The 27,527-nt window shown below is 39.0% G+C and overlaps 2 protein-coding genes across 15 annotated transcripts in view; one reads left to right on the forward strand and one right to left on the reverse strand.

The window, feature by feature from the left end:
- The window catches only part of grtp1a (growth hormone regulated TBC protein 1a), a 393,930-nt gene extending 370,250 nt beyond the window's left edge, over positions 1–23,680 (forward strand). For 10 of the 11 annotated variants that reach the window (XM_069889533.1, XM_069889535.1, XM_069889534.1 and 7 more), the window contains one exon: positions 58–686. In XM_069889533.1, the coding sequence (XP_069745634.1) occupies positions 58–147 (90 nt within the window). In that variant the 3' untranslated portion in view covers positions 148–686. Of the gene's footprint in view, positions 1–57; positions 687–18,289; positions 18,459–18,629; positions 18,719–22,794 lie in introns of those variants that run through there. The other variant, XR_011341712.1, reaches the window with a different exon arrangement.
- The window catches only part of LOC138738724 (cilia- and flagella-associated protein 44-like), a 127,084-nt gene continuing 106,809 nt past the window's right edge, over positions 7,253–27,527 (reverse strand). For all 4 annotated transcript variants that reach the window (XM_069889504.1, XM_069889503.1, XM_069889501.1 and 1 more), the window contains exons 27-34: positions 25,328–25,523; positions 22,839–22,949; positions 18,571–18,701; positions 17,501–17,617; positions 16,926–17,127; positions 13,128–13,288; positions 10,829–10,963; positions 7,253–7,543 (exon numbers count right to left, since the gene is read on the reverse strand). In XM_069889504.1, coding sequence (XP_069745605.1) covers positions 7,376–7,543; positions 10,829–10,963; positions 13,128–13,288; positions 16,926–17,127; positions 17,501–17,617; positions 18,571–18,701; positions 22,839–22,949; positions 25,328–25,523 — 1,221 coding nt within the window. In that variant the 3' untranslated portion in view covers positions 7,253–7,375. The remainder of the gene's footprint in view (positions 7,544–10,828; positions 10,964–13,127; positions 13,289–16,925; positions 17,128–17,500; positions 17,618–18,570; positions 18,702–22,838; positions 22,950–25,327; positions 25,524–27,527) is intronic.

The raw sequence follows: 27,527 nt of genomic DNA on the forward strand, positions 1-27,527 counted from the left end.
ATTTCACAATGACTGGATTTGATTGATCTTTTGTTTTTGGCCCTCGACTTCCTCTAGAAAATATTTACTGAACCTGGGAGATTGCCCCTCACTATGATCACCAAGCTACGAGAGAGGAGCAGGGCTCAGGTAGATGACCAGAGCTGATGAGCGTGGTTTGGTTCCAGCAGACTAAATACCTCAGGACCATGAAGACTTCCAACATTCCTCCATTATACAGTTGGGCCAGACCAATGAATCCGTTACTGTGAACAACACCCAACCCGTGCAATCCTCCTTTTCAAAAAGTTGACTGACCGTTGTACGTAGTTCAAATTCAGGTGATCAGAATTGCAATATTTGTTTCAGATTTAAAATGAGATTACTAAATGAAGGGCTGCTTGTACTGATAAATTTCTGGTCAGTTCTTAACTATTAATTTGTATTTCTCTCTTAAATAGAACTTTTTATCTAATTATTCAGTGAACAGAGATAGTAAATGTGTTATTTTGATATACTTGGTGTTTGATCAGGTGTAATTAAATTCTCATACTGCACTGTCCTGTTGGATCCCCAGACTGGGTAAACTCTGTTGCCTTAGCTTGGCTGATAGAGTCTAGTCCTGATAAAGGCTTTGCTCCATGTTTCTTAAGTGACTTACTCAGATCTGTAAATGGCAATAATTAAAACATTGGCACTTTTCTGAATTTAAAGCTGCTGTTCAGTGTGTGCAGAGTTTGCCCCTCTGTGTGGCAGCTGATATTTTGTACCTATTCTTTGTAAATACAGAAATGAAAAGATGTTTTAATCTATTTTTAGGAAAAAAAATCAATCTCTTTATGAATGTGATAAATAAGTCGGTGTTTTCTGTAAATCGGAATGTTTTGAATGTCATTGCAACCGAAGGTAGCTGAGATCTGACAGGACTGAAAAGGATTCAATCTCTTAATTCATCCCAAAACCTACCACTCCATTACCCATACCCCTCTGGTTTCTTTGGAGAGTCTAATTGATTTGCATTTGGGTTGCAAATTGATTAGAGATGCTCCATGTATTGAAGGAATATAGGAACCAGAGGTGATTGGTGAGACGAGGGTGATCATAAAACCATTTGAATTTGATACCACAGGAGGCCAACCAGCTGAGAGTTATTCAGCCAAGTCCAGGATCCCCATCCATGGCAGTACATTCGCTCAATCAGGCACTTTTTTCAAACATGCAAAATATTTCCATTTCCTCCAATTTTTCAGGTATGTGTCCATATACCATTTTTGTTTACGTGGATGAAGTTCTCATGCCCACTTTAACCCTAGTTATCAACTTTGCTCTTGAGACACCTTGTCTTAAATTTTCTCCTTGTGCTCCTGTACACGGAATATAATTATCTGTGGTAACAATCTAGTTATTTCTTCTCTACTGTTACTGACAATAACCTTGCTGTAATGTGGTTCCCAGAATTGTAAACAAAAGCTTACTTGAAGCCTTGATGTTTTATGCATTTCAAACTTATCCAATATTACATGTCATGCCTTGACCAATAATGGATATTCCAAGTGCCTTTGCAACCTTGACTCTGGGGATCTGTAATCAGACATGCCTGAGAAACCCATAGCTCTACACTCTGCTGTTTATTGTGTATTCCCTTTTGCACACCTGGCATACCCACTGATAAGTTCCTGCAATTTGCAGCCTTGTTTCTTTTTTTTTTAAATACTCCATTTAAAAGGTATACCCCCCCCAACCCCCAGAGAAAGAAAAGGAAAATGGTGATTTTTCGATTTAAAAAAAAAAAAAAAAAAAAATACAGTAAACCATCATGGATCAAAGCAACACCGCCATGATGAGCTTCAGGGAATTCAAAATTTCAAACCCATGTAGTCCAAATAGGGGCTCCATACTTTAGAAAAAAGATAATTATCATGTAAATAAGTTATTGTTTTCCAAAGAAATACATGACCTCAATTCCATAAGCCACTCCTGCAAACTCAAATCAATCTCATTTTTCCCAAGTTATAGCTATACATTTCCTTGCTACTGCCAACCTTAAAAATGCAATTTGATACTTAGTCAATCTCAAAATCAAACTCAAAACTCAACCTTTTAACATTACCTAATAAAAACAAAGTTGGGTCCCATTGGTAATTGAATCTTTAAAACTCTCTAAAGATTCCTTAACCCAAAAAAGTTTAACCCTGTCACATAACCAAGTCAAATGTATAAAAGAACCTACTTCTTTAAAACATCTAAAACATAAATCTGAAAAATTTAAATTATATTTTTGTTTTCTGAGTTAAGTACAATTGATGCAAAAAAATGTTTGATATAGGTTAGTTCATTATAATCTTAGACATACTATCCTTACAAATAGATCTCCAATCAATTTTAATTCCCAAATCATCTTCCCATTTCAATCTCGATTTATGAACATCTAATTTAGGTATTTTACTTTGTAACAATTTATACATTTCAGAAATAATTTTTTTTAACCAAAATTTGATTGTCTCGTTAATCTCAAAGTATGCCGAAAATTATCCAGTAACGCTTTAACTTGTTAATAACAAAGAGTAGTTTTTTTTTGAATTTCATATTTTTTTCATTCTCTAAAAAGAAATAAAATAGCCAGCCTCATAACAATCTTGTACTGTTTTAATTCCTAATTCCATGTTTTCCAAAACTGATTATTAAGAGTAAAAAAGTTTATTCTGTTTTTGCTGAAAATTTCCCATGAGTACCTATCTCATCATTTATTTTATTCCATAATTCAATTAAATGTCTCAAAATTGGTGGACCATTATTAATAATTAATAATAGTATTCCATTTATAAATTGTCATTTTTCTCACCCATGCTAACGAATAATCCAAATCAAACATTCTATTAACAAACCTCAATTGCACTGCTTTATAATAATTTTGAAAATCTGGAAGCTGCAAACCTCCCAGATCATATTTCCAAGCTGATTTTTTTTTTGTAAAGAAACCCTTGCCATTTTACCTCTCCACAAGAACTTTATAATAAACTCTATAATAATCTTTTAAAAATTTTAAAGGAACCTAACAAGGAATAGATTGAAAAAGATACTGAATTCTAGGGAAAAACATTCATCTTAATACAATTAACCCTACCCTAGCTGTTAATTATATACATCTTTCCATCTATTTAAATCCTCCTTAACTTTATTAAATAAAGGTAAATAATTGAGTTTATGTAAATGATCTAACTGATTATCAGTTTTAACACCTAAATATTTGATTTGATCTGACCATTTAAATTTAACAATGTTCATACATTGAGTATAATCACCAACAGTCAACGGCAAAATCTCACTTTTATCCCAATTAATCTTATAACCTGATATTTGTCTATATTGTTTCAATCTCTCATAATAACCTTAATTAATTTTGTGGTTCTGTTAAGTAAATCTAACCATTGTCAGCAAATAAATTAATCTTAAATTCCTCAGAATTAACTCTAATACCCTTAATACTACTATCCTGTCTTATCAATTGTGCTAAAGGTTGAATAGCTAATACAAATAATGCTGGGGACAAAGGGCACTCTTGTCTAGTAGATCTCTCTAATTTAAAAAAAAAATGACGATACTTGGCCGTTTGTCACCACTCTACCAGAGGATTTTTATATAAAGATTGGTCCAAACCTAAATTTTTCCAGTTCTTTAAATAAAAATTCCAACCTATCGAATGCCTTTTCAGCATCCAATGATAAAACCATTGGCAAGTTGGATTTCTTCAGAGAAATATTAATTAAACTAATTAATTTTACAATATTATCTGCAGAATAACTTCTTAATAAAGCCAGCCTGATCTAAGTGAATTAACTTTGTAAAATTGTAGCCAACCTGTTTGGTAAAACCTTAGCTAACTATTTACCAATCAACATTTAATAAAGAAATAGGTCTATAGGATTCAGTTTTTAATGGATCTCTATCTTTCTTGGGTATAACTTATCTTTGGCTTGGCTTCGCGGACGAAGATTTATGGAGGGGGTAAAAAGTCCACGTCAGCTAGCATCAGAAAAGGAATCCGGCAAAGAATGAACCTCCATTGCTTGTTTCAAAACATCCATCAAAAGGGGCATTAATAAATTTTGAAATTTTTAAATAAAATTCCAAAGTAAATCCTCTTCACCAGGAGATTTCCCATTTGGCATAGATTTAAGTGTTTCTATAATCTCGAAATGTGAATGGAAAATCCAATCCCTCATATTCTTGATTATTCAGAAAGGGTAACTGAAGTTGAGCTTTAAAGTCATCAATTTTAGCGTCATAATTTTCAACTTCAGATATATACAATTTATAAATCTCCTTAAAAGCTTCATTTATATCTTGAGATTTGTATGTAATTTTTTAACCTTTCCTAATAGCATTAATTGTCCTAGAAACATGTTTTTAATTGCCAAGCTTTCTCCCCTAATTTATAATATTTTGTAAGTTTGCAATGAGTTATAATGCATTTTTTATTAATTATCTTTTTATTCTGTCAATTTCTTCTGCACATCTTTCTCTAAATTTGCTATTTCCTCTAATTTTTCAACTTCCCTAGAATACTCTCTTAATTTTTGCTGAGAAGCTAATAATTTAACCTCTTAAAAATATACCTTTAAAGCATTCCACAAAATAAATTTATTGTCAAACAAGTCAACATTTATTCTCAAATGTTGCTGTTTGATGTCTTATAAAATAACAAGAGGCCATCCACTTCCCCTGAACAGAATAATCTGATTTTTAAAAAAAATATATCAAATATGGTAAGCTGCCTCCAAGTCTCTATTATCATCAATATTCATTTCATGGCATTTCACGTTCTGTAAACCATTTTTTACTCTTGAGTTGACTTCATTCATTGAGAGAATTGATCTTGACTCTCTTTTTGTCTGTTATCAGTCAATGAATTAGGAAATAGCATAGCATCATTATCAGTAAAAATAGCAATTGAAATTCTCCACAAAAAAAATCACATCTTTAGCAGGATTAAATTCCTTACAATGTTTAATAAAAGAATACTCTATTATTCCCAAACAACAAAGGGGTCTGATATTTTCTCGCATTTTGCACTGCAATTCTCAAAAATTATCTCTTTATCTTGATAACACAAACACCTTGTTAAAATAGAGCATAGTGGTTGACCAGGAAAAGGTTTCTTCCTGAAACCATTCGGAAAGTATTCCTTTTCCAAAACTTCAGGAATCCATTTCTGAAAAACAAAACTGTACTGGATCTGAGCCTTCAAAGTCTTCAGGCAAGCCTACTTCTTATTCTACTGCTTTGATTTTCCAAAACATCAATTTTTTTTTTCAATAAATCATTTCTTTGAACTTCCCAGTAAAAGAGTATTCAACCCTGCCAACTGTTTCTTTACATTGCTCTGCATCATGGCAATCTTTAAAATCTTCAGTTCTCTGAAATTTTATCTGCATTTTATCCACTATCTTCACACACTTTGAAAGATCAGTCTTAATAGTAAATATTTCTTCTTTCACAGTAGTAAAATTTGTTTCAAACTGACTCATTTGAGTTGAAAATGTTTGAATTTTGTTTAGATAAAGCATCAAATTCACTTGCTGGATTCAGATAATGATGAACTACAAAAGTCTCAACAAAGAGTCCAGCTTGAACTTCAGTATAATAAGATGAGGGCCTACCTGATATAATACTGTTTCCTCCTCTTCAGTCCTGACTATTTCTTGCTCCTCCTTCTCTGTGGGTGGCTGTTCGACCCATCTGCAGGGTTTATGTTCTTCCCACCCCCCCCCCCCCCACCCCCACCCGCAGGTAGAATCACAGCCTGTGCATGCATGATTGATCCTGCTTGGAAGGCTGGAGCTGCCGTTTCTAAACTCCTTTGTTACCTGGATCTTGGCCAGGACTTGTGAAGATCTTGAAGGATGAGGAATCAACTCTCTAGGGTCCATTTCCAAGGTAGTCCCTAAATCTTCTGTACTTGTTGCTTATTTATAGGTTGTTTTCTTCACAGTCTGAACTTTAGTTTTTCTCATAATTAGCATTGTGGAAGGAAATAGACAGTCGATACTTCAGGTTAAGACTCTTCATCTGGACTAAAAGAGGAGGGGGGACAAGAACTGATAAGTGAGGAAGGGTTGGTGGAGAGTTGGAACCAGGTGGGAGAATGAAGGGTGAGTGAAACTAGATAAGGAAGATAATGGGCAACTGAGAACAGCAGGGAGTGTGGGGGAAATAGAAATAGGCAGGTGGGGTTGGGGTGAATTCATGTGAAGATGGATTGAATAAAATATTACTTTGTGAAAAGTATATAACTTCACACTTCATATTGCCATTTTCTTGTATCCTCATCATCAAACCACTCAGTTTTGAGTGAGATCTTCTCAAGATGTCAGAACAGAAACTGCATCCAAAGAGAAGCAGGTTCAAGTTTAACCTTGTGGTTCATTGTATTTAGCAAATGCATTTCAATTTTCATTACTGGTAACTCACTCCCACCAAATAGAAATCCCGAAATCTACTGGCTCTCAAAAGATCAGCAAATAACTCTGCCCCGAGGCAAGTGAATTCACTGAGTATTTTTGGGGGTGTAGGATGCATTTTGGTTAGGTCTATAATGCAATAAAGTGCCACTGTTTTTTCACATTTTTCTCTCTTTAGGCCTTTTCACACCACCATGTAAAATGTGGATTCCTGGGAAAAATGTCATCCCAGGAAAATTACCCAGGTCTGCAACCTAGAGTAATTCTAGCTGCATGAGGGATTAAGCGTATCGAAGTTGGCCATTGATCCCACGTTGTGGCCTGGGGTGGGTGGGGGAGAGCTGTCTCATTAGACATTTGGACCAAATCTGAATCTTATTAAACACTGATTGGAGAACTGGATTAAGAAATGTTTTAAAGACATGTGTTATTGAAATGATGAAATAAACACCCCATATCCAATTCACATATCAGTGAAGGTTGGTTTGAATGAACAAGTTAGAACTCTAGTTAGAGTAACCTCAAGTGCATAACAATGTGTCATTGCTGGGGGTAAGGACCCCCCCCCCCCCACCCAAATTCTCAGGGAGGGCAAATTCCAGTGTAAAAGGGAGTTCCTGCCTTCCTGGGAATTTCACCCAGGTCCAAATAGGGTCACTGCTCACCCACTGTGTTGAAAGGCCATTTGCTCTCAATCTCACACCTGGACTGTTTGAAACCATTATAGGTAGAATAGCCAGGTACATTTCTTCTGAAATGTAGTTATGTAAGAAATTAGACACTCTTGGGAAGAAAACTCATTTTGCAATTAATAATGAAACAACCAATTCTTGTGTATAAATGAATATGACGATTGCATCCATTTTAGGCCAGAGTAAAATGATAATCCAAAGCAAAAAAAAAAAATCAGTAGCTAAAAGTTAGACATTTTTTGTTCATGATGGTGCAGATGGTTGGGCAGGAGGAAGAATGTGACCACCTTTTCGCATTAACAAACTTATTTCACCCTTCAAGTCGTTGATTTCATGTGCTTGTTTCTCCACCAGCTGAATCAGTTCCTTTTTCTCTGACAACTTAACTCTCTGCTTCTGAAGTTCTGTTCTCTAGAACAAAGCAGTAATAATCACCATCAGTTCAAATTGGGCATTGAGGTAATGATGCGACAGGAAACCATAAAACAGAAACTGTTATGATCCAGTTGAAGCAGGAAAATCACATAATATACTTTTGGCTTCTACTGAATTACATTTAAAGTACACCAGAAAATTCCCTCCTGAGTGCAGACCTTTGACATCCTCAAAAATCTTCTCTGCACCCTTTCCTTCTTGACCATATATTTTTTAACAGCACAGTAACCAAAACCGAACACTGCCCTCCCAATGGGGCCACACCAGCATCTGTTACAACTGTAACATTTACTACCAACTTCTATACTCCATACTTTAACTGATGAAGACTAATGTACGGAAAACCTTTTAAACATGTGATGCACTTTCAAGGCGCTCTACAACTCTTCTGAGATTCTGACCATTAAACGCTACACATCTCATTTCTCTGCATTAAATTACATCATCTATTACATCTGAGCAACCGAGCAAGACAAAGTTGCAATCTTGGCAACTGTCTTCACGATCTACAATGCCAGCCACTTTGTTATCAACAAACTTGCTGATCATGCCATGTACGTTTTCATCTAAATCATTGATGTAGATAACAAACAGCAGTGGGACCAGCAACAAACCTTGTGGCACACAACTAATCAATCACAGGCCTCCAGTCTGAAAAACAATCTTCCACCATCACCCTTTGCTTTCTACAAATGAAGCGAATTTCTATCCATTCTGTTATTTCACCATGGACCACATGCAACCTAACTTCTCGAGCAGCCCATCATCCAGAACCTTATCAAATGCCTTGCTGAAATTCATATATTTAATGCCTACAACTCTTTCCTATCTTGGTTACATCTTCAATAAACTCGTTTAGATTTGTGAAACAGATGTGCAATGAAAAGTGTGCTGACCAGCTGCATTACAGCCTGGTATGGGACACCAATCCCTCTGAGTGGAAAGCCCTGCAAAGGTAGTGGACGTAGCCCAGTACATCACAGATAAAAATCTCCCCACCATTGAGAACATCTACAGGGAACACTTCTGTCGGAGAATAGCAGGTCTCCATCAAGGACACGACGCCCAGGATATCCTCGTACCACCAGGTTCAGGAACAGTTGCTGCCCCTCCAGCATCAGACGCCTAAACAGCAAACTCAATCAAGGACTCATTTCAGGACTATTTTGCACATTATTTATTATTGATTAATCCTTTTCTGTATTGCACAGTTTGTTTGCAATTCTTTCTTTGTTTACATGTGTCTCTTTTGAATAAGCATCTTTTCTTGACTAATTTATTGCACTTACTGATAAGTAGAAAATCTGCCTGACCCTGCAGGAAAAAGAATCTCAGGGTGGTATGTACTCTGACAATAAATCTGAACTTTGAAACATGACCTCGCAGTTATAAAACCATGCTGATTATCCAGTCAGCCTTTGTTCATCTTTTAGTGCATATATATATCTTCTCCCTCCACATACTCTTATCAACCAAAGATATTAAACTCATCTGCCTGTAGTTCCCAGGCTTTTCCCTGCCCTCCCCTCTTGAATAGAGGCACAACATTTGGCGCCCTCCAGTCTACCAGCAGCTCCCCTTCATTTAATGTCTCATATCTCAGCCAGGGCACCTGCAATTTCTAAGTTCCACAGTGTCCTTGGATTTATCTGATTGGGTCCAAGAGATTTGTCTACCTTTGTATGCTTCAGGACCTTTAGCTCCTCCTCTACTATAATTCCCAATACCTGGAACTCAAAACAACTGGCAGAAAAAAAAAATCAAAGGAGATAAATAAACGTTCAAAGAAATAAGACTGGGCAGAAGTGCCCCACGGAGGAAGCGGAGACTTTGTTGGACACTTGCAGGTTTGCCCCGCTGAACTAGCAAAACGCGTGCATTCTTTGCCACTTGTGTGGGGGAACGCCAAATTCTCAGCGTGAGGAATGTGTGCCGAGGGCCTGACTGCTGGGACACTTGCATGGAGGTGAGTTGAACTGTCACTGCAAGGAAGGTGGAAAAGTTTCAATAAAGTTGTTTTGGAATTAAATGGAGCCACACAGGATGAAGAGCCAGCCCATGCTGCCCGCCACTGGGGCAACTCCCAAAGTGTCTCCCTATCCCCTGCCTTGTAAGAGCCTTTATAAGGCTTTGTTTGTAAACTTGGTGATGGGGGGGGGGTTGGGGTTAATTATGTCAGTGGCAGTGACCAGGGTTCAAATTTAAATTTTGTAAGTTACAGGAATTACCTGATTAAAGTGAACTTTATGTAATTAAAGACTACAATACTGATTTTTTCTTCAAGTTACATTTTGTACTGTCTTAAATTGTGCATTTTTAATACAGGTATTTTAGGCTTCGGAAGAGTGAATCTCAGTCAACCGTAAAATTTGCATATCTGATCCCTGAAGGTGCTCGATAATGGGAATTCTACTGTATTAATTGATCTCAAGATACTACCATTGACTGCCCCAACTTCTCCAGTCCTTGCGTCCTTCTCCACAGTAAAATCAGAAGTTCTTGCTGAGGATTCTATCCATCTCCTATGGCTCCACACAGCGTTGACCACATTGATTCCAGAGGGGTCCCTTTTTTCCTCTTGTTACCCTTTATACCTATGTGTACTTATAAAGTCTTAATGTTATCTACCACAGCTAACTCTTGTCCCCTTTTTTTTGCCCTCTTGATTTTTTTAAAGCTTGCTCCTCAGTTCATGAAACTTTTTCAGGTAAACATTTTCTCCCAGCTGCTCAATCCTGCTGCAAACTTGAATTTCCCTCATGATCAAGGCTTCCTTATGCTTGCATGTATTAAAAGAGTACATGTCCTGGATTCTTGCAAAACACTGAGAAACATCCCATTTTTCTAACATTCCTCTTTCATCAAGCATGTTCAAATTAATTCTAGCTAGTTCTTGTGTTGTACCTTCAAAGTTACACTTGCATCAAGTCCAAATTTATATTCTTTGTCTTGCCTTCTCTTTTTATAACTATCTTAAACCTAATAGGACAATTTCAACCCTGTCTTGAACTTCCACACTGACTTTTCTATTCAATATTTGGAAAATTAAGATTCCCTGTGATGACAACCTGGTTTGAACTTCAGCTGACAACAATCTGGCATATTTGCATTGGCCTGTGGTAAAGTCCAACAAACTGAGCGTGATTTTTTTTTTTGTTCCTCAGCTCCACACACACAGCCTCATTAGTAAAAAAAAACTTACAACTTCTTAATTTTAAAAATGCAAAATATATCGGACTGCTTGATATAATCTCACATTACCATTTTCTTCTGTTGACTGTTTAAATGTGTTTCTATCTTCTCCTTTTCCATCATCAACATATTCAACTGATCCAGCCTGCACGTGTACTGTCTGGTGTAATGGATAAGTTCAGCTTCCAGTTCTGCTATTTTGTCCTGCATTGAGTAAAAAAAAATACATATCTTCTAGTTTTTCAGGATCTGGTGGTAAAAGGACCTATTCAACGCATGACTGAAATACAGAAAACTAAACTCTAATATTAGTACTTTTAATTTTACATTTAATCTGTACAGGGAATCCCCAAGGTGTGTCAGGGTTCCTGAGAACACTTTGTAAACTGGTGCTTTGGAAAACATTTTGCAGATTTACATAGTACTGCTGTACAAGCACTTGCTATAATTATTTAATATCATCAAATATAACTCATAATTACATTAATGGACTAGACACTGTGTCCAGTCATGTATGTGATGAAGCCTTATTATTACTACGATCTTAAAAATGCTCTAAAAGTGTATGGCAGAATTTGCACAGTCAAACTTCTGCAGGTCAAGTCATCTATAACAGTTAACGAGTCAAGATAAAGTTTTAAGGAGGTGACAAAAACAGATTGAAGGTATTTAGGAAAGTTTCCCAAGTTCCCCAAGGTAGGCTCATCCTAAAAGTTAATTGGCATGAAACTTGGAAACTTGGCTGTATGGCTTCTGAATTCTTTTTCCCCCAGAAGGCAGAGGGTGATAGTAGATGAAGTGCATTCCGACTGGAGGGTTGGTGACCGGTAGTGTTCAGAAGGATCTGTTCCAGAATCCTGCTCTTTGTAAAGTTACTTGGATTAGGAAGTGGAGTAATGGAGTAATGCTTAAGGTGGTATGTGGGTGGAAAGAAAAAGTTTGAAAACCACTGTTTTAATCATTCCAAATTGATTAGTTATGTGCACAATTTCATAACTCCAAAGGAAATGGGCCAATGACAATTTTTCTCAAGTAAAATATTTCAGTAACAATTGGGTCTAGAGCAGTGATTCTGAACCTTCCCTTCCTAATCACATGCCACCTTAAGCAATCACTTACTAATCACAGAACACTTATGGCATAGGGAATACTAAAGTGGTATGTGAGTGGAAAGTAAAAGGTTGGGAACCACTGCCATAAGATATAGGAGCAAAGTAGGCCATCTGGTCCATTGAGTCCACACTGCCATTCCATCATGAGCTGATCCATTCTCTCACTCAGCCCCACTCCATTGCCTTCTCCCCAAACTTTTGACACCCTGACTATTCAAATACCTCTCAAACTCTGCCTTAAATACACCCAATGACTTGGCCTCACAGCCACCTGTGGCTAAATAAATTCTTCTGCATGTTTTTAATGGGCATCCTTTGATTCAAAAGTCTTTCCCTTTTTGCCACATCTACTCTGTCCAGGCCTATCAATGTTCTCAATGCTTCTTTTGAGATTTTTCTCACACACCCCCCACCCCCCCCCCCCCACATTGTTGTGAATTCTAAGGAGTACAGTCCAAAGCTGTTTCCACATATGCTACTCCCTTCATTCTAGGAATCATTGTTATAAATCTTCTCTAAACCCTCTCCAATATCAGCACTAACTTTCTTAAATAAGAAGCCCAAAACTGTACCCCATCCTCCAGGTGAGACCTCACCAATGCCTTACAAAGCCTCAACATATTTCTGCTTTTGCATCCTAATCCTGTAGATAAGAATGCCAACATTGCATTTGCCACCTTCACCATCGACTCAACCTATAGGTTAATTTTTAGGTTTATGCTGCACGAGCACACCCAAGTCCCTTTGCACCTCTGCATTTTAAATTTTCTCCACATTCCAAATAATAATCTGCCTGTTTATTCCTCTAGCAAAGTGCATGACTGTACACTTTCCAACAATGTATTTAATTTGCCACTTCTCTTCCCATTCTCCTGATCTATCAAAGTCCCTCTGGAGCCTCTCCATTTCCTCATCATTATCTGCCCCTCCACCTATCTTTGTATCATCTGCAAACTTGGCCACAAAGCCATTTATTCTTCATTTCTAATCATGGACATGCATTGTGAAAAGTGGCCCCAGCACTGATCCCTGCAGTGCCCCAGTGGTAACCAATAGCCAACCAGAGTAGGATCCTTTTATTCCCACTCAGTTTCCTGCCAATCAGCCAATGCTCTACCCATGCATCTTTCCTGTAATTCCATGGACTCTCATTTGGTGAAGTAGCCTCATTTAAAGCACCTTGTCAAATGGACCAAATAGAGAAGCTGGAGGGACTCAGCAGGCCAGACAGCGTCCGTGGAGGGAAGTTTCCTTACCTCTCTTTGTCTTGTCCTTCTGTGGAAGTTAGTGTTGTTGATCTTAATCTTTTCTTTCAATTCTTCTAAGGTCATGTTTATTGATAGAGTTTGCAGTGCCTCCAGATCAACCACACGACCAAACTTTCGAACCATTTCTTGATGGCACTTTTCTTCCAATTCTGGTGGTGCAATTACAGGGAAGAAATTAAAAGTTAGGACCTCAAAGGAGGTAACCTCTGGATTATTCCCAAATCAGCAAGAATAGAAGTTAACCAATTAATGCATGGCTGACTCTATTGCAAGAGAGTGCTCAGATTCATGTAGCATTGAGACCAGGCTGGGGTGAGGGAACCATTTCATTTGGATAGGTTGTATAACAAGACGTCTGGGGCCAACATCCTTGCTGGAAGATTTAAAACTAAAGTGTTATAGTGGTGATCACCAGTGTGTAACATGGAGAAAGAGGAAACAAGTGCTTAGAGAAGAGAGCGGCAGCTTGAAGGTGAGTAACTAGGAGCATAGTTGTGTTGGTGGAGATAGACTGACAGTATTTTGGAATACATTTGTGTCAACAAAGTGTGGTAAATGAGACTAGTGACCTGCTAGCACAAGTGGCCACGTAAGAATATTACGCTGTGATAAAATCTGCCAGAACTGGGTATTCACATTCCTAGATACAAGATGTCCAGAAAAAAGTGTAAGGAGAAATTGGGAAATGAAAGGAATGCAGGATAAATTTACTGATTAGGGATTAAATTACTAATAAAAGGGGAGAGAATAATAGAAAACTAACAAATCAGAAGAATACTATTCACCTTACTGCATCAATGCCAATTTGTTGATCAGGAGTGGAATTAATATAAGCAAAATAATGGTAACAAAGTAAATACAACATCGAAAAGGGAACCATCCCAGGACCCCAAGGTTTCAATCCCAGGGGTTTAAAGTAAGTAAATGGGAATTGTTATATACATATCTTAATTATGATTTTTGCCTATTTCTCCTTCACCATTCTATCCACCTGTGCTCCTTGGTATCCCTCTTCTGCAACACTGTCCAAGGCTCTACCACTTACTGTGCAAGTCTTGCCAAAGTGTACCACCTTGCACTTGTTAGACTGGGAGCATGTTAGAGACTGTAATCAGGGCTCTCATGGTGTGATTTTAGTGCTCAGATAGACCTAAAGTTCCTTGCAGTATTTGTCAGTGTTTTACTGACTTATTTATTGCAAGCTTTGCAACCTTCCTATTTAGAGAACACACACTTTTTTCCTCCACATAGTACGATTTCAACAGGCATTTACAAAGAGTGGGCCATACTAGATAAGCTGTCAGGATGTCCCAGGGCCCAGAGGGTCACCAGAGATTCCCCATTCCATGACTTCACATCCATGCAGTCAGACCTCTCCTTACCACCTGTGGCTTTAGAACTCCAAGAGCCAAGTTACCAACAGTCAATATCTAGGAAGAACCATTGACTTCAGGTAGAAATCACACCAAATCTTCTAGAACTTCACAGCAGAGATCACCTTTAGCTCAGCACATGCACTGCAATAGGTTTGGGACTTCTCTGCAAATTTATGGGAACGGAACCACAATGAAATCTGCCAATTACTGCTCAACTGACTTTGCAACCTGAGCTGTCTATCAAGGTCCTCTTCAAATGTCTCCTCCCACGGGCCAAAGAGCTGGCCCACATAGCAGGGAATTCTACCCATTTTTAAAAATAATTTTTTATTTTTCACACTGAATCATATCAACCAAAATATGTACAAATGTTTCTCATTAAATATACACAATGGCATTTTCCCCCCTTCCCTCCCACCCCCCTCCAAAACCAATAAATATTAAATATATACAATACAATAAAACAATGTCTTCACACAAAGGAAAAACAAACAAGAAAAATGTGTCATCACTGAATCAAGTCGTTTTGTCTTCTTATCATTTTAGGGGCTGGAGGTCTGAGGCAAGCTCTCTCTCTTATGTTCCATGTATGATTCCCAAATTTGTTCAAACAATGTGACTTTATTTTTTTTAAATTATATGTTATTTTTTTTCCAATGGAATACATTTATTCATTTCCATGTACCATTGCTGTATTCTCATGCTCTCTTCCATTTTCCAAGCTGACAGTATACATTTTTTGCTACTGCTTAGGCTATCATAATGAATCTTTTTTGCGTGTTATCCAATTTGAGGCCTAATTCTTTATTTTTTATGTTACTTAAAAGAAAGATCTTTGGATTTTTTGTGATTTTATTTAATAACTGATTTAGTTCTTCCCAAAACGTATTCACTTTTGTACATGCCCAAATTGCATGTATTGTTGTTCCCATTTCATTTTTACAATTCTACCCATTCTTGAGTCACAGTGAACATAATCTTCACTATGTGACAAACTGAAGAATAATGTAGGAAGCAACACCAACCATTACACACAGTGAATTTGACTCTCTCAAATAGGAGGTACAGTAGAGGACCTCCATAAATTCTATGGCCTACATAATTCAGTCTTCATCTGCTGTTCGCTTAATGGTGCCATGCAAGCAATCATCCCTACAAGTCTACAACAGACCCAATCAGTGAAGGTTGGCATCAATCAAGGCAATGTCATTGCTCTGATTTTTTAAAATTATCTTTCTTGCTGCAATGCTGCGCCTCACCTCCTATAAATTTTCTGCTGGAGTGGAATTAATCTCCAAAAGTAATGGGAAACTGTTCAACTCCCAGCCCTACACTCCAAGTTCACCCTAACCTAGAGAGATAAGCTCTAGGCTGCAGACAATACTGGTGTTTGTGCGTGCTTGGACAGAGTTTTAAACTCAACATCCACCACACAAAGGTCCTCCTCTACCAACAGGACTCCACTATACAACAATATTCTCTTGCAACGAAAAGATATTGATTATTGTGGATCACTTCTCACATATGGGGAGTCAGCTCTCTGAGGGCAAACTTGAAATTCGTGACTGATTCCAATGCACTAGCACAAGCCCTTGACTGACTCAGGAAATGGTGCTTGAAGATCAAAGCCTCAAGCCCAGTACAAAACTCATGGTTTACAGTGCAGTAGTGATCTCATCTACACCCTGCTAAGTCTTTAACATTTTAATATCTCCAACAAATCCCCTAAAAAGATGAGCAAACCAATTCTCCCAGTTCAACATCTTTGTCTTGAGGCCCTCGTTCCATTCAGGTGCTACCTTAAGTAGGCTATGTCATTCACATGCCCTTCTGTCCAGTGGGGGGAATTATGATATTGCCACTTTAATAAATGTGACATCATAACTGACTCCTGGGAATCCCTGGCCAATGATTGCTCTAAGCAGGAAAGAAGGATTTTGGAGGGGCAGGTGTTATTCTGCTCTTTCTATGAAAGAATCTGAGGTCCCCACACTGACCTCATCTGTCACCTCAAAACCATCAAAAAAAAGCAAGTTATCTGATTTGGGGAGTTTCATTAGAAGGAAAACTTTACCATCCCAACACTTGCCCCTCTCAGTACCCACTCCAACACGTAATGGCAACAGGAGAAAACAAATGGAGCATCGATAAGGTGTTTACACTTGACAGTTTTCCATTTCAAACATTTAATCGAAAGCTTTAAAATTTTAACTTTAAGTCCTTGCAACAATACTTCAAAGCAAAATATGTCAATATGCAAAAGTTTCAATATCTTTACAGCTACCAGGTTCAGTTACAGCACAGCATTAACACTGACCTTCATGTCTTGTCTTCTGACCCCACCACTACTTCATTGATCAGATTGGAATTGGTTTCCGACAATAACATACATTTTTTTTTGGCCAATTACCTGCTATTTCAGCTGTCATCTCTGCCTTGTCTTGGAGAAGTTGGACATGTTTCTGCTGTGCTTGCTTATACAGCTCTCGTTGCTCTGTCCTCTCCACATTTAGTTCTTTGATCCGCCTTTGTAGTGATGTTAGAGCCATATTGGTGAAGACTAGCCCAGATACGAGATCATTTGGCAAGTCTCCATTGACAATGTACTCTATCTGCCGTAGTAAGAGAAAGTAGAAGGTATTTTTCAATTCCTGATATAGATGTTAACCACCTTTGTCACAACCTTTAATTGATAACATTAAAGTTATGAAAGTAAACAATTACTCCCTATCCTGCTTAAGCAGGTGCAATGTGCCCTTAACCATCAGAAGCAGGAGTATCCTATCTTCCCATTTCTACTTTCCTTATGAGCAAGTTGACTGAATGTTAATGTGTGCTTTCTTTATGTCTCAAGATGATGTGGCCAATATTAAAATGTTAATGGGTGATGCATGAGATTTGGTTTTCTGTATCCTTGATCATATTAAATCTCCAGTGTGTTGAAATTAACTTTTATTACAAAATATTTTCAAATCAGTCGCCTACCTGGTGCAGTTTCAAAGGAACAACCACGTACAACTCATTCAACTTCTGTTGTTTCTCTCGTTGCAAAACCTCCAGGTCATGTTTTGCAGATTTTACTGCCCCATCAATAACTTTTACCTGTGCGATTATAGTGCAGTTACATTGAGGAATATGATGTGGGTTGACAACTGACACAACATTTGGTCAATAATATTAACGGCAACAATGGTCAGTGTGTTCCTACTGGAGCTCTAACACTTTTAAATAAAATTAAAAGCTCAAACTTTTATTTTAGTTTGTTTTCCCGAAAACAAGTATTTGGTACTTAACTACTTCTCGAGCTTGCCATGGTCTCCATCATTAAGATTAAAAGAGCCAATTAAAACATTGAACAGTGACCAAAGGTTTAGTTCAAAGAATGAATTTTCAGGAATGTCTTCAATGCCAGGTGTAAAAGTGGAGTCAGGGTCATACAGGAAACAAGCCCTCTGCCAACAATCACTCCCCTATTTACGCTAATCCCATTCAATTTTGCTTATTTTCCCATAAACTCCTTTCAGATTTTACCTCTCACCGACGCATTAACCTACCAGCCTGTTAGACATTCTGTCAGGGTGGGGTTTGACCCTAGGTCAGTGGAGCAGAGAAGGAATAGGTCTACCAGCTGGTATACAGGGGTACCCAGTGAAATTGTGCAAACTGAGATGCCATCATGCAGACTGAAGTAGTTACCCATGATATGAAGCAAACACAATTTGAAGGATGGACTGGTTTATTTTGTATTCTTTAATTACTTATTTTCTTTTATAGCTAATAGTGGAATTGAAAAACAAGATGCATGAGAAGAAAATGAAACAATTGATTGAGGTGGACCATTCACTTGCTTCTGACAGCTGTACTCTCGACTCCCTGATAAAGGGCAGGCCCTGACAAGTGGTGGGCATATGGAACAAGCTGTCAGACAATGTTGTAGAGACAGGTAATTAGATGAATTGGAGGGGACTGGGGGGGCTTTGGGCCTAAGTTGGATGGCACTTTAGCTATATCTAAAATAATTATATTAAAACAGGAGGGAAAATAATGGAACAGACCTTTTTAGCAATCATATCATATTCTTTCCTTATTAATTCCAGTGTTTTTTTCTCTTCAGCTAAGACGTCTTCAATATCCAATCGTCTTTCTCGAAGTTGAAGGGTGTTATCAAATAATACTGGGTCACATGCTGTGTCAAGAGGGCAGGTGACAAATCTTATTAGTTCAATTATTTTTCAAACCCTAATGCCAACCATAGAAGTTTACAGAGCAAGGATCTCATGCAGACCGCTGATCAGTCCAGCTCTAATTCAACTGCCCCATTCTCTCTCAAGAGCCCTGAATAAGTACCAAATTACCTCCAATGCTCAATCTTAAACCTAATTTTTAAAATCTTTTGACACTGTACATTTACCTGGTTGGCAAATTTATCCATTTAATTTAAAAAAAACACTGTGCCTCAATCCATTCACTGAGGCAAAATACTCCAAAAAGTTTCACATGAATCCATTTTCCTGATCTTTCTCGCCAGATAGAATTTTACCATGTTGACCATGATAGATTTAGAAAGAGGAAGAAAAAGGGATTTTTCCATCCAACCCCAGTTTCACTCTCCTTCCCCTTCCATCTGGCTAAAGATACATGGGTTTGAATGCGTAAACCTTCAGATTCAAGGACTGTTTCTTCCCTGCTATTATCAGACTCTTGAACAGACCTCTCATAAGTAAAATGATACCCTAGCACTGTTTTAACTGAACTTTTTATTTGCAACATTAAGCTTTGCGCTTTTATTTTATTCTACATAAACATAGGTTGACTTGCCTGGATGGATTGAAAAATAAAGTTTGACTCCTAACTCAGTGCACATATCAGTAAATAATTCAATTCAAAATGTTTTTGGCCAGTCCACTGTCACTTTTAAAGCTGATGGTTTTGCATTCATCATTCTCATCCAACATCATCCCACTTCCTTCCCTTTAAGATACTATCTATGGAATATTTCCATCTATTTTTGGCGAAAGTAGGCAAAAGTTCACATATCTCGCATGGAATTGCATTTTTTACAAGAACTGCCTTTTTAAAAATTAAAACCTAGTGCTTCTTGCGAACAGGCAAACTTCCCATCTACTCCACGCTGCTGATATGTCTTGTTAGTCTTGCACAACCTGCTGTTACACAGGACTTTTTTTCTCAAAAGCAAATAACATTGTTCATGCAGCTGTACTGATGGAATATTACACAGCAGGTTCTATTAGTTTTCGGCTAATTGGATTATTAAATCATGTGGAACAATACTAAAGGATTAACTTTAAATGCTTTGATAAAACAAAAAAAAATTTAATCAGAAAGTCAGTAAGGAGAGGGAGGGAGGGAGGGAGGGAGGATATCCGGGGCTGGTGGAATGCTGACATCTGACCATCAAGGATCTAGGGACTGTCAGAGAAGTTGAAGTAAAAACACAATGCTGGAGAAACTCTGTGTTCTTTATATTCATCATTCATGGACTGGCTTCATGAATGAAGATTTAGGAAGGATCGTAGACATGGGCATGTCCTTCGAGCCTGTGCAATGGAATTTTTTTGATAGGTGAAGTGCAGTGTGTGCATTACTGGCCCCACCCATTACACCCAGGGTTAATCTGCCATGGCCTAGCAAGTTATAACGGTGACAGCCAGGTCCTTGGGTTAAAGGTGTTACGTCGGAGCATCCCACTCCTAGATGGATGGCCTGATGAAGCTAACGAGCCCCATCTGCCCGGGTTTAAAAGCAGAATTTTCTTTCTCTAGGGATGCAGCCTATCCATCCAGTTATACTGCTGGATACTTGGTCGCACCATGATGTAGCAAACACTGAAGAAAAGGTGTTGCTATGGACGCATTAAAGTAGGAGAGACCATTTGCAGTGATCTCCTTCCTGCCAAGCCATACAGTGGCCACATGGCGATCACTACACTGAGAAAGGAGAGGCGATGTATTACGAGCGCACTTTCCCCAAGTGAATGGGATATCAGGCATAGACCTCACCTGCCACCACAGCCCCCCGCCCCCCTCCATTTATATAGTAAAGATTTTTTTAAAACAACGTTTCAGTTTTGAGTCCTTCATCAAGGGATGGAAAACTGTTGGCAGGTGTCCGAAAAGGTAAGGGGTAGGTGTGGGGGAAGGAGTATGGTTGCAAAAGCAGGAAGGAAGAGCACAGCAGCAGGCAAGGGAAGGAGAGATGGCTGGGTGAATAGAGAGGGAAAGGGGTGGAGAGCTGAGGAAAAGAAGACGGGGAAGGGAGGGGGATAGGAGAGCAGGTTAGCAGAATCTAGAAGTCAATGTTAATGTCATCTGGCTGGAGAGTGCCCAGGCAGAAAATCAGGTGTGACCACACCATGAAGATCAAGCATTTGAACCTCCCATGTGGAACCTTGTCAGAGGCCTTACTAAAGTCCATGTTAGATGATCAATAAAATTGTTGGAACTTTCTAATTCCTTACCATTTTGTAAAAAGCTGTCTCTCACAGAACCCTGCCCCCAGTTTTTTATTAATTATATGTACTGTTGTTCCCGTTTTCTTCTTACAGCGAAAACATCTGTCTAATACTGTTGGGTCCCATTTATTTAACTTTTGGGGCATGATGTAACCAATTATATTGTATCATGCATAACCTCGTGTTTATTGCATTTCTCATAGTTCTGGAGCATAGCTTTTCCCATCATTATTGAATGAAGATCTACCGGGACCAATGCCTGAAGAGGGCGCACAAAATCTGTGAACTGGTGCGGACTCAAAAGGCCAACATGGCCTGTTTCCGCTCTATAAATGGTTATATGGTTATGGTTAACTAACGTTTCTAATCTCTCTAACAAGCTGTAAATCCTTGGCTCGAAGATGTTGATAGATGTCACTCAAATAATATGTAAACAACATCTTGAAAGCAACAATCAGAATTTGCTTGCAAGCATGAAATAAATTTTAACCCTTATAGTAGGAGCTCAATCAAACCAGAAGACTGAGTTACAGGGTTAATGGTTGGTTATTTAAGAGTGCGTCAAAATCCATACATCCCTCAATTTTGCCGCACAGGTTGATAGGATAGTTAAGAAAGCCCATGGGATGCTAGGCTTCATTAATAGGGGAAATTAGTTCAAGAGCAGAGTTGCAATTCTTTAAAAAAAAACCTGGTGAGACCGCATTTAGAATATTGTGTTCAGTTCTGGTCACCTCATTATAGGAGGGATGTCAAAGCTATGGAGAGGGTGCAGAGGAGGTTTACTAGGAGGTTACTTGGACTGGAAAATAAGTCATGAGGCAAGGTTAGCAGAGCTGGGACTTTTCTTTTTGGAGCATAGAAGGATAAGAGGAGACTTAAAGAAAGATCTCTACAAGATTATGAAAGGCATAGATAGATAGTCAGCACCTGTTTTCTAGGCCAGGAATAGCAAACACCAGAGGACATGTGTACAAAGGGAAGGGAGGGGAGACATCAAGGATAAGTTGTTTTTTAATAAACCCAGAGTTGTGGATGGCTGTATTGCCTTTCTGGAGATAGTGGTGGAGGCTGAAACAATAGGGGCATTTAAGAGACTCTTAGATAGGCACATGGATGGAAGAAAAATAGAGGGGTAGGGAGATTTTAGTACTTTTTTTAAGCAATATATAGGTTGTCACATTGAGGGCCAAAGGGCCTGTACTGCGCTACTGTGCAGTAATGTTCTATATTCTAATCAGTCCTTGGCTATCCAATCTCTTACAATACCTTCCAATAATTTACCTGATGTCAGGCTCACCATCTTATAATTTCCAGTGTTATTTTGGCCCTTACTTCAACTCCTGTACCACAATCTCAGCCCCTACTCACTGAAGTCTCTTGAGCCAAAGCCTTGCCACCCTGATTCAGACCACTTCGCTACACAGTCCCTCACTTTTAGTAATGCTTGGGTCACCTGACTTCAATTGTCCAATCCGCTTCTTCCTGCTGAGTCTAAACTTTTAAAATCTTATTTCAACTGCTTGGGTCAGCGGACCTCAATTACCCAAAAAATAAAAATAGAAAATCAGTAAGCAGACAACATCTGTGAGTGGAACTCATGACTCAGGATAATTTGTAGAAGCCTCAGAAATTGGATTAAGTGGCAGTAGGAATGTATCAGGATGATAGAGAAGGCTTGAGGGAGAGAAGGATAGGATATGGAACCAAACTGTCCAAAAGAAATAAGTGCTAATGACGTGGTAAGATTAAATACAAGTGCAAGGTCCTTTTAATTCAAGTTATTTCAATAAAATCTTGTCAACAGATTTTGCTGAAGCCACAAAAAGAGAGAAAACATATACTACTTACTTTCTGGGCAAGCAGAGTCGTCCACTCCGCCATCATCAGAATCTGATTCATCCTCTGCATCACTATAGCCAAACTCTTCATCTGATTCTTCCTCACTCTCTTCCTCTGACCCTGTAAGTTAAAATTTGTGTCAAGACAAAAACAATGGTGGCATCGAAAGTACTGCCAGAACTATCTGTGTGACAGAAGAAAGGAAGAGTGTGATTCACTGCAATGTCAGAGCAAGATAAAACCAGAACCTTAACTGGATGAGAAAAGTGTGCAGCACATGAGAGAATGACTGAAACAGGCAGCAATGTTAAAATACTCTGCGGCTCAAAGTGCACAAAGATCAGTGAGAAGCAGCTGGAGAAGGAAGCTGTTATTAATATTTAGGGTAAAGACAGAGATGCCCAGTTATATTTGTACACAAAGAGGACAAGTATCTATATTAGTATGAGAATTTAGGATTGGAAAAGGTAACAATATGTAGATAGAAATAAAGGACTAGAATTGGTGGCACTGTGAGAGGACTGAAACCACATTATGTAATAGAACTGGAATGTCAGCAATGTGGGAAAAAACAAGAACAATTCGTACAAAAGGACAGCATGGAGTCCAACACCTCTGAGTTTAAGAACAGTTTTTTTTTCCTCCAAAAGCTTCCTCTTGAACCTTCTCATACTATCCCCACTGTAAACTACTCCATTATCACAAAAATATCTGTCTGCGCTATTAAAACACCATTTTTTTTCTTGCACTAATTGTAATTGTATGTTATTTATCTTTTGCATTTATTCTCTCTCTTTTTGTACTGGAGTAATTTAATGTATACTCTTGGAATTTTTAACTGAAATACCTGTTTGGCTGCAGCAAGAATTTTGTGTATATACCTATGTATATGACAATAAATTAATTACCATAAATGAATAGGGCTGTAAGCATCAACAATGTGGGAAAATTGGGACAGGCTTCAATGGAGCTCAGTGTGGTTCAGATATCTGCATGTCCAGTGTCAGATGCTGGTATATCTGACTGTCCACTCCACTACAACTGGTGACCTACATGGAAAGGACTGAACCTGACATGTTGTTTGAAGGGGCAAGACTAACATGCAAAAAAAAATGAAAGAAGGGATAGTTCTGCTAGAAATATTACTTTTGAGAAAATAATATTTTAGGATCCATACATTCCATTGCTGGAGTCTCTCTGCCAGCCTGTTCCATCTTCTACCATATTCAAGTCAGAAGCCTCATAGAACAGTCCCCAGTCCTCTAGGATACATCCTATGTCAACCCTCACCAGTACTCACTGTCATTAAGAGAGCACAATTCCCAAGTTCAACAGCCATCTCTACCACCACCAGACTGAAATGTCTGTGCTGTGTTTGACTGACAGGATGCTTTGTTACTCATTTAAACAACATGCATGAGATTTCCATTAAGAAGGAACAGGGAGGCAATTTTCTACAGACACCACTATCCTGAAGTTCACACCCATGCAACATCTATCCCTGACCTGGATTTATTTTGCTTCCTTCTACATACCTCACAAGCACTAAGGCAGTAGTCGTACCCCTACCATCATTCATTGTGAACTGACTAACAAAAGGAATCTCCATGTTTACTTGGTTTCCCATTGTGGTTAACATTCAATTGTTATATTGAAAACTACAAGTCAGAAAGTTATACTTTTGGAATCTAAAAGTTCCGAGTTAAACCTATAAAAAATGGAAATGAGAGAGCTTGATAAACTGGAGCTGTGATAACTTCAGTACTGCTGCTGGTGCAGACCCAAGAGAGCGGGCGGGAGCAGAGACCGTGCCCCTTTGCAGGGTCCTACTGTCTAGTCATGATGTCAATGACTCCAGGTTTTAAACAGCTTGTGGAAGGGACAAGATGGACCACCATGGAGGTCCAAGATGTTTGGCAGCAGACTCTGGAGGATTAGCAGACTGGTTTAGCACACCGGAGCAGGAAAACACTTCTCTCAATTGAGAAGGAGAAATGTGAGAGACACCCCGACAGGAAAGGTGACCAAGGCAGCTGACCAGCAAGGGGATCAGTGGCTGAAAGACCCATGCAAGCTGATGGATGCTGGAGACTGGCAGCTGAAGGACGCACACCAGGCTGCTGGAGGCAGACGCACGGGAACAAGGTGTCAGGGCCGGGATTCATAAGGGTACAGAGGGCAAAAGGGCTCCTGAAGGGCCTCAGGTACAGAAAGCTTCCTATTGTGTTGGCGGTTCAGAACTGGGAGCTCAGTTCACCAGTTAATAAGACTGGAGGCTGTGTGGCTGCAGGATTGCACGAGGCAAATCCACAGACACTTGGTGTCTTTGAAGGGATTTGGTTTTACTTCTCTTTCTCTTATTGGTGGGGGCATTGGGCTAGTGATGCCTCTATGTGCCTTTACAGCAAACAATAGCTAACAGATTTTGTGTATTAATACATAACAATAAAGAAATCTTGATCAGTATGTGAAGTAAATAAACATTGTCCTGTCCACACCTGCAGAAATTTTTGCTTCACTCTTTCTTCTTCGTCTGATTTTCTTCTTGAAGACTTTGGTGAGAAAATCAGTGTGCTTGTTGTTTTCTCCCAAAGACATCTGAAAGGCTGCATAAAGAGCCTTTTCCTTCTCTTGTAGTTTAACAATATCTCGCTTTTTGGCTTCTAATTGCTGAAAACTTTCCTCCGATTTCATCTGTAATAGAAAATATGCCAATTTTTGTCAGATTTGAGGACTGAAGGATGGAATTATGATTAAGTATGATACCAGAATGACCTCTACAGTAGCAAGAAACATTCAACTTGCAGGAAAAATTGCATTTATATAAACACACCTCCTTATGCTGTCTTTATTCTTTCCTATTGGAAGTGTGATTGTCCTTGCTGGAAGTGTCAGTCAGCAAAGATTGACACACCTTCATTATTATTTTGATGTACATTCCTAATGTGAATCTGTCAAAATGTGAAATTGAGATGCAGAATTGTCCACACCTCCAACAGAATTGCCTGACCTACATGTCCAATATTGGACTCAATACCAAGTCTAACTCATCTATTACTCATTGAAACATACAAAATTCTGACAGGGTTAGACAGGTTAGATACAAGAACAATGTTGGGCAAGTCCAGAACACAGGACCACAATCTAAGGATAAGGGGTTAGCCATTTAAGACTCAAGTTCTTCATTCAGTTGTGAACTTGTGGAACATCCTACCACAGAATGTTGTTGAGGCCAGTTCATTAGATATATGCAAAAGGGAGTTGGATGTGGCATTTATGGCTAAAGGATCAGCTGTATGGAGAGAAATCAGGGATAGGTGTTGTGGCCACATGCCGAGGCGTGTTTTGCGAGGGCTGGTAGCCACAGGTGACTCACCGGAGGTGATGCCCAGGAATCCAAACATGTGAGCCTGCAAGGCAGGAGCAGGGACAGGGACAGTGTTGTGATCATGAGCAGGAAGCAGTGCATGGCAGGATTGAGCTGGAGAGCAAGGCTTTAACGGAGTCATATTAAATAAAGAAGACACAATGCGGCTTGCTGAGCTTAATATCGTTTGACCTTTTATTTCTGTGGCGAGATTTAGCAGTTTCTACAACTCATTACCCTGTTATTTCGCAGGACCTTCCTGGCAAAGATGGAAATGCCTGACGATAGAAACTTCATGGAAGTCAAGTTCGATGTCCCTACCCTTTTGCAACCAACGCACAAGCATGGTTTTCAATCCTAGAGGCATGGTTAATTCCCTGAATGTCACTAGTCAGAGGACGAAGTTTCGCTTGCTCACGGCTCGTCTCCCTGGAGCAGATTGTGAGGTAGAAGATGTGTTGCTTAAACCTGACAAAACTATTCCTTATGACATGCTTAAAGCAATCATCTTGGAGCAAATGCAACTTTCAAATCAATCCCACATTGCAGAACTACTGCAATCTCAGTGATAGGTGGCCATCACAAATGCTGCAGAGATGGTGCAAGCTAGCTAGAGATGAGAGGATTGACAGCAATATCTGGAAATGTTCCTCGGCTGCATGCCCACGCAAGGGGCACCTGAAAGGCATCTTTCAATTGACCAACATCGATGAACTCACAAATTGGGCCGACAGTGTCATGGAGATTACCTCTGCAATGCAGCTGGGTGCAGTCGAGGCAACAACCATTAAGCCAGAGAAAACAGAGCAACAAGTTGCACTGCTCACCTTGCAAGTAGAGCCTTTAATCACCCAGCTGAATCATCCCTGTTTCCAGTTCAAATCTAATCCTGTGGGTTAGGGACAAACAACACCTGGGAAACAAGGCCCGGCAGTAGAAGTGACTGCTGACCATGGGCAAACCAGCCACTGCCTTTTCCTGAATAACCATCTCTCTGGTAAAGAATAGCTCATTGATTCAGGTGCAGAGATATCAGTCGTTCCTTCCACTCTCAAGAGCATTGTCACCCCAACCCAGCATTTGTTCTTGCTGCCGTGAACAATGAGCATCCAGACATTTGGCCAGAGGTCAGTTACGATTGATTTTGGAATCCAGAAACCTTTTCAGTGGATTTTCATGGTCTCAAAGTTTTCCAAACACTTTATTGGTGCAGATTTCTTTCTAATTTTTTTCCGCTGGTGGATCTTAAAAAAAATAAAAGCTGTTTCATAAAATGCCACAGGTGAGCTGTATTCGTCACTCTGCAACAACCATCACTCACCTAATAAGTC

This window comes from Narcine bancroftii, chromosome 7, assembly GCF_036971445.1.
Source record: "Narcine bancroftii isolate sNarBan1 chromosome 7, sNarBan1.hap1, whole genome shotgun sequence".
Lineage (NCBI taxonomy): Eukaryota > Metazoa > Chordata > Chondrichthyes > Torpediniformes > Narcinidae > Narcine > Narcine bancroftii.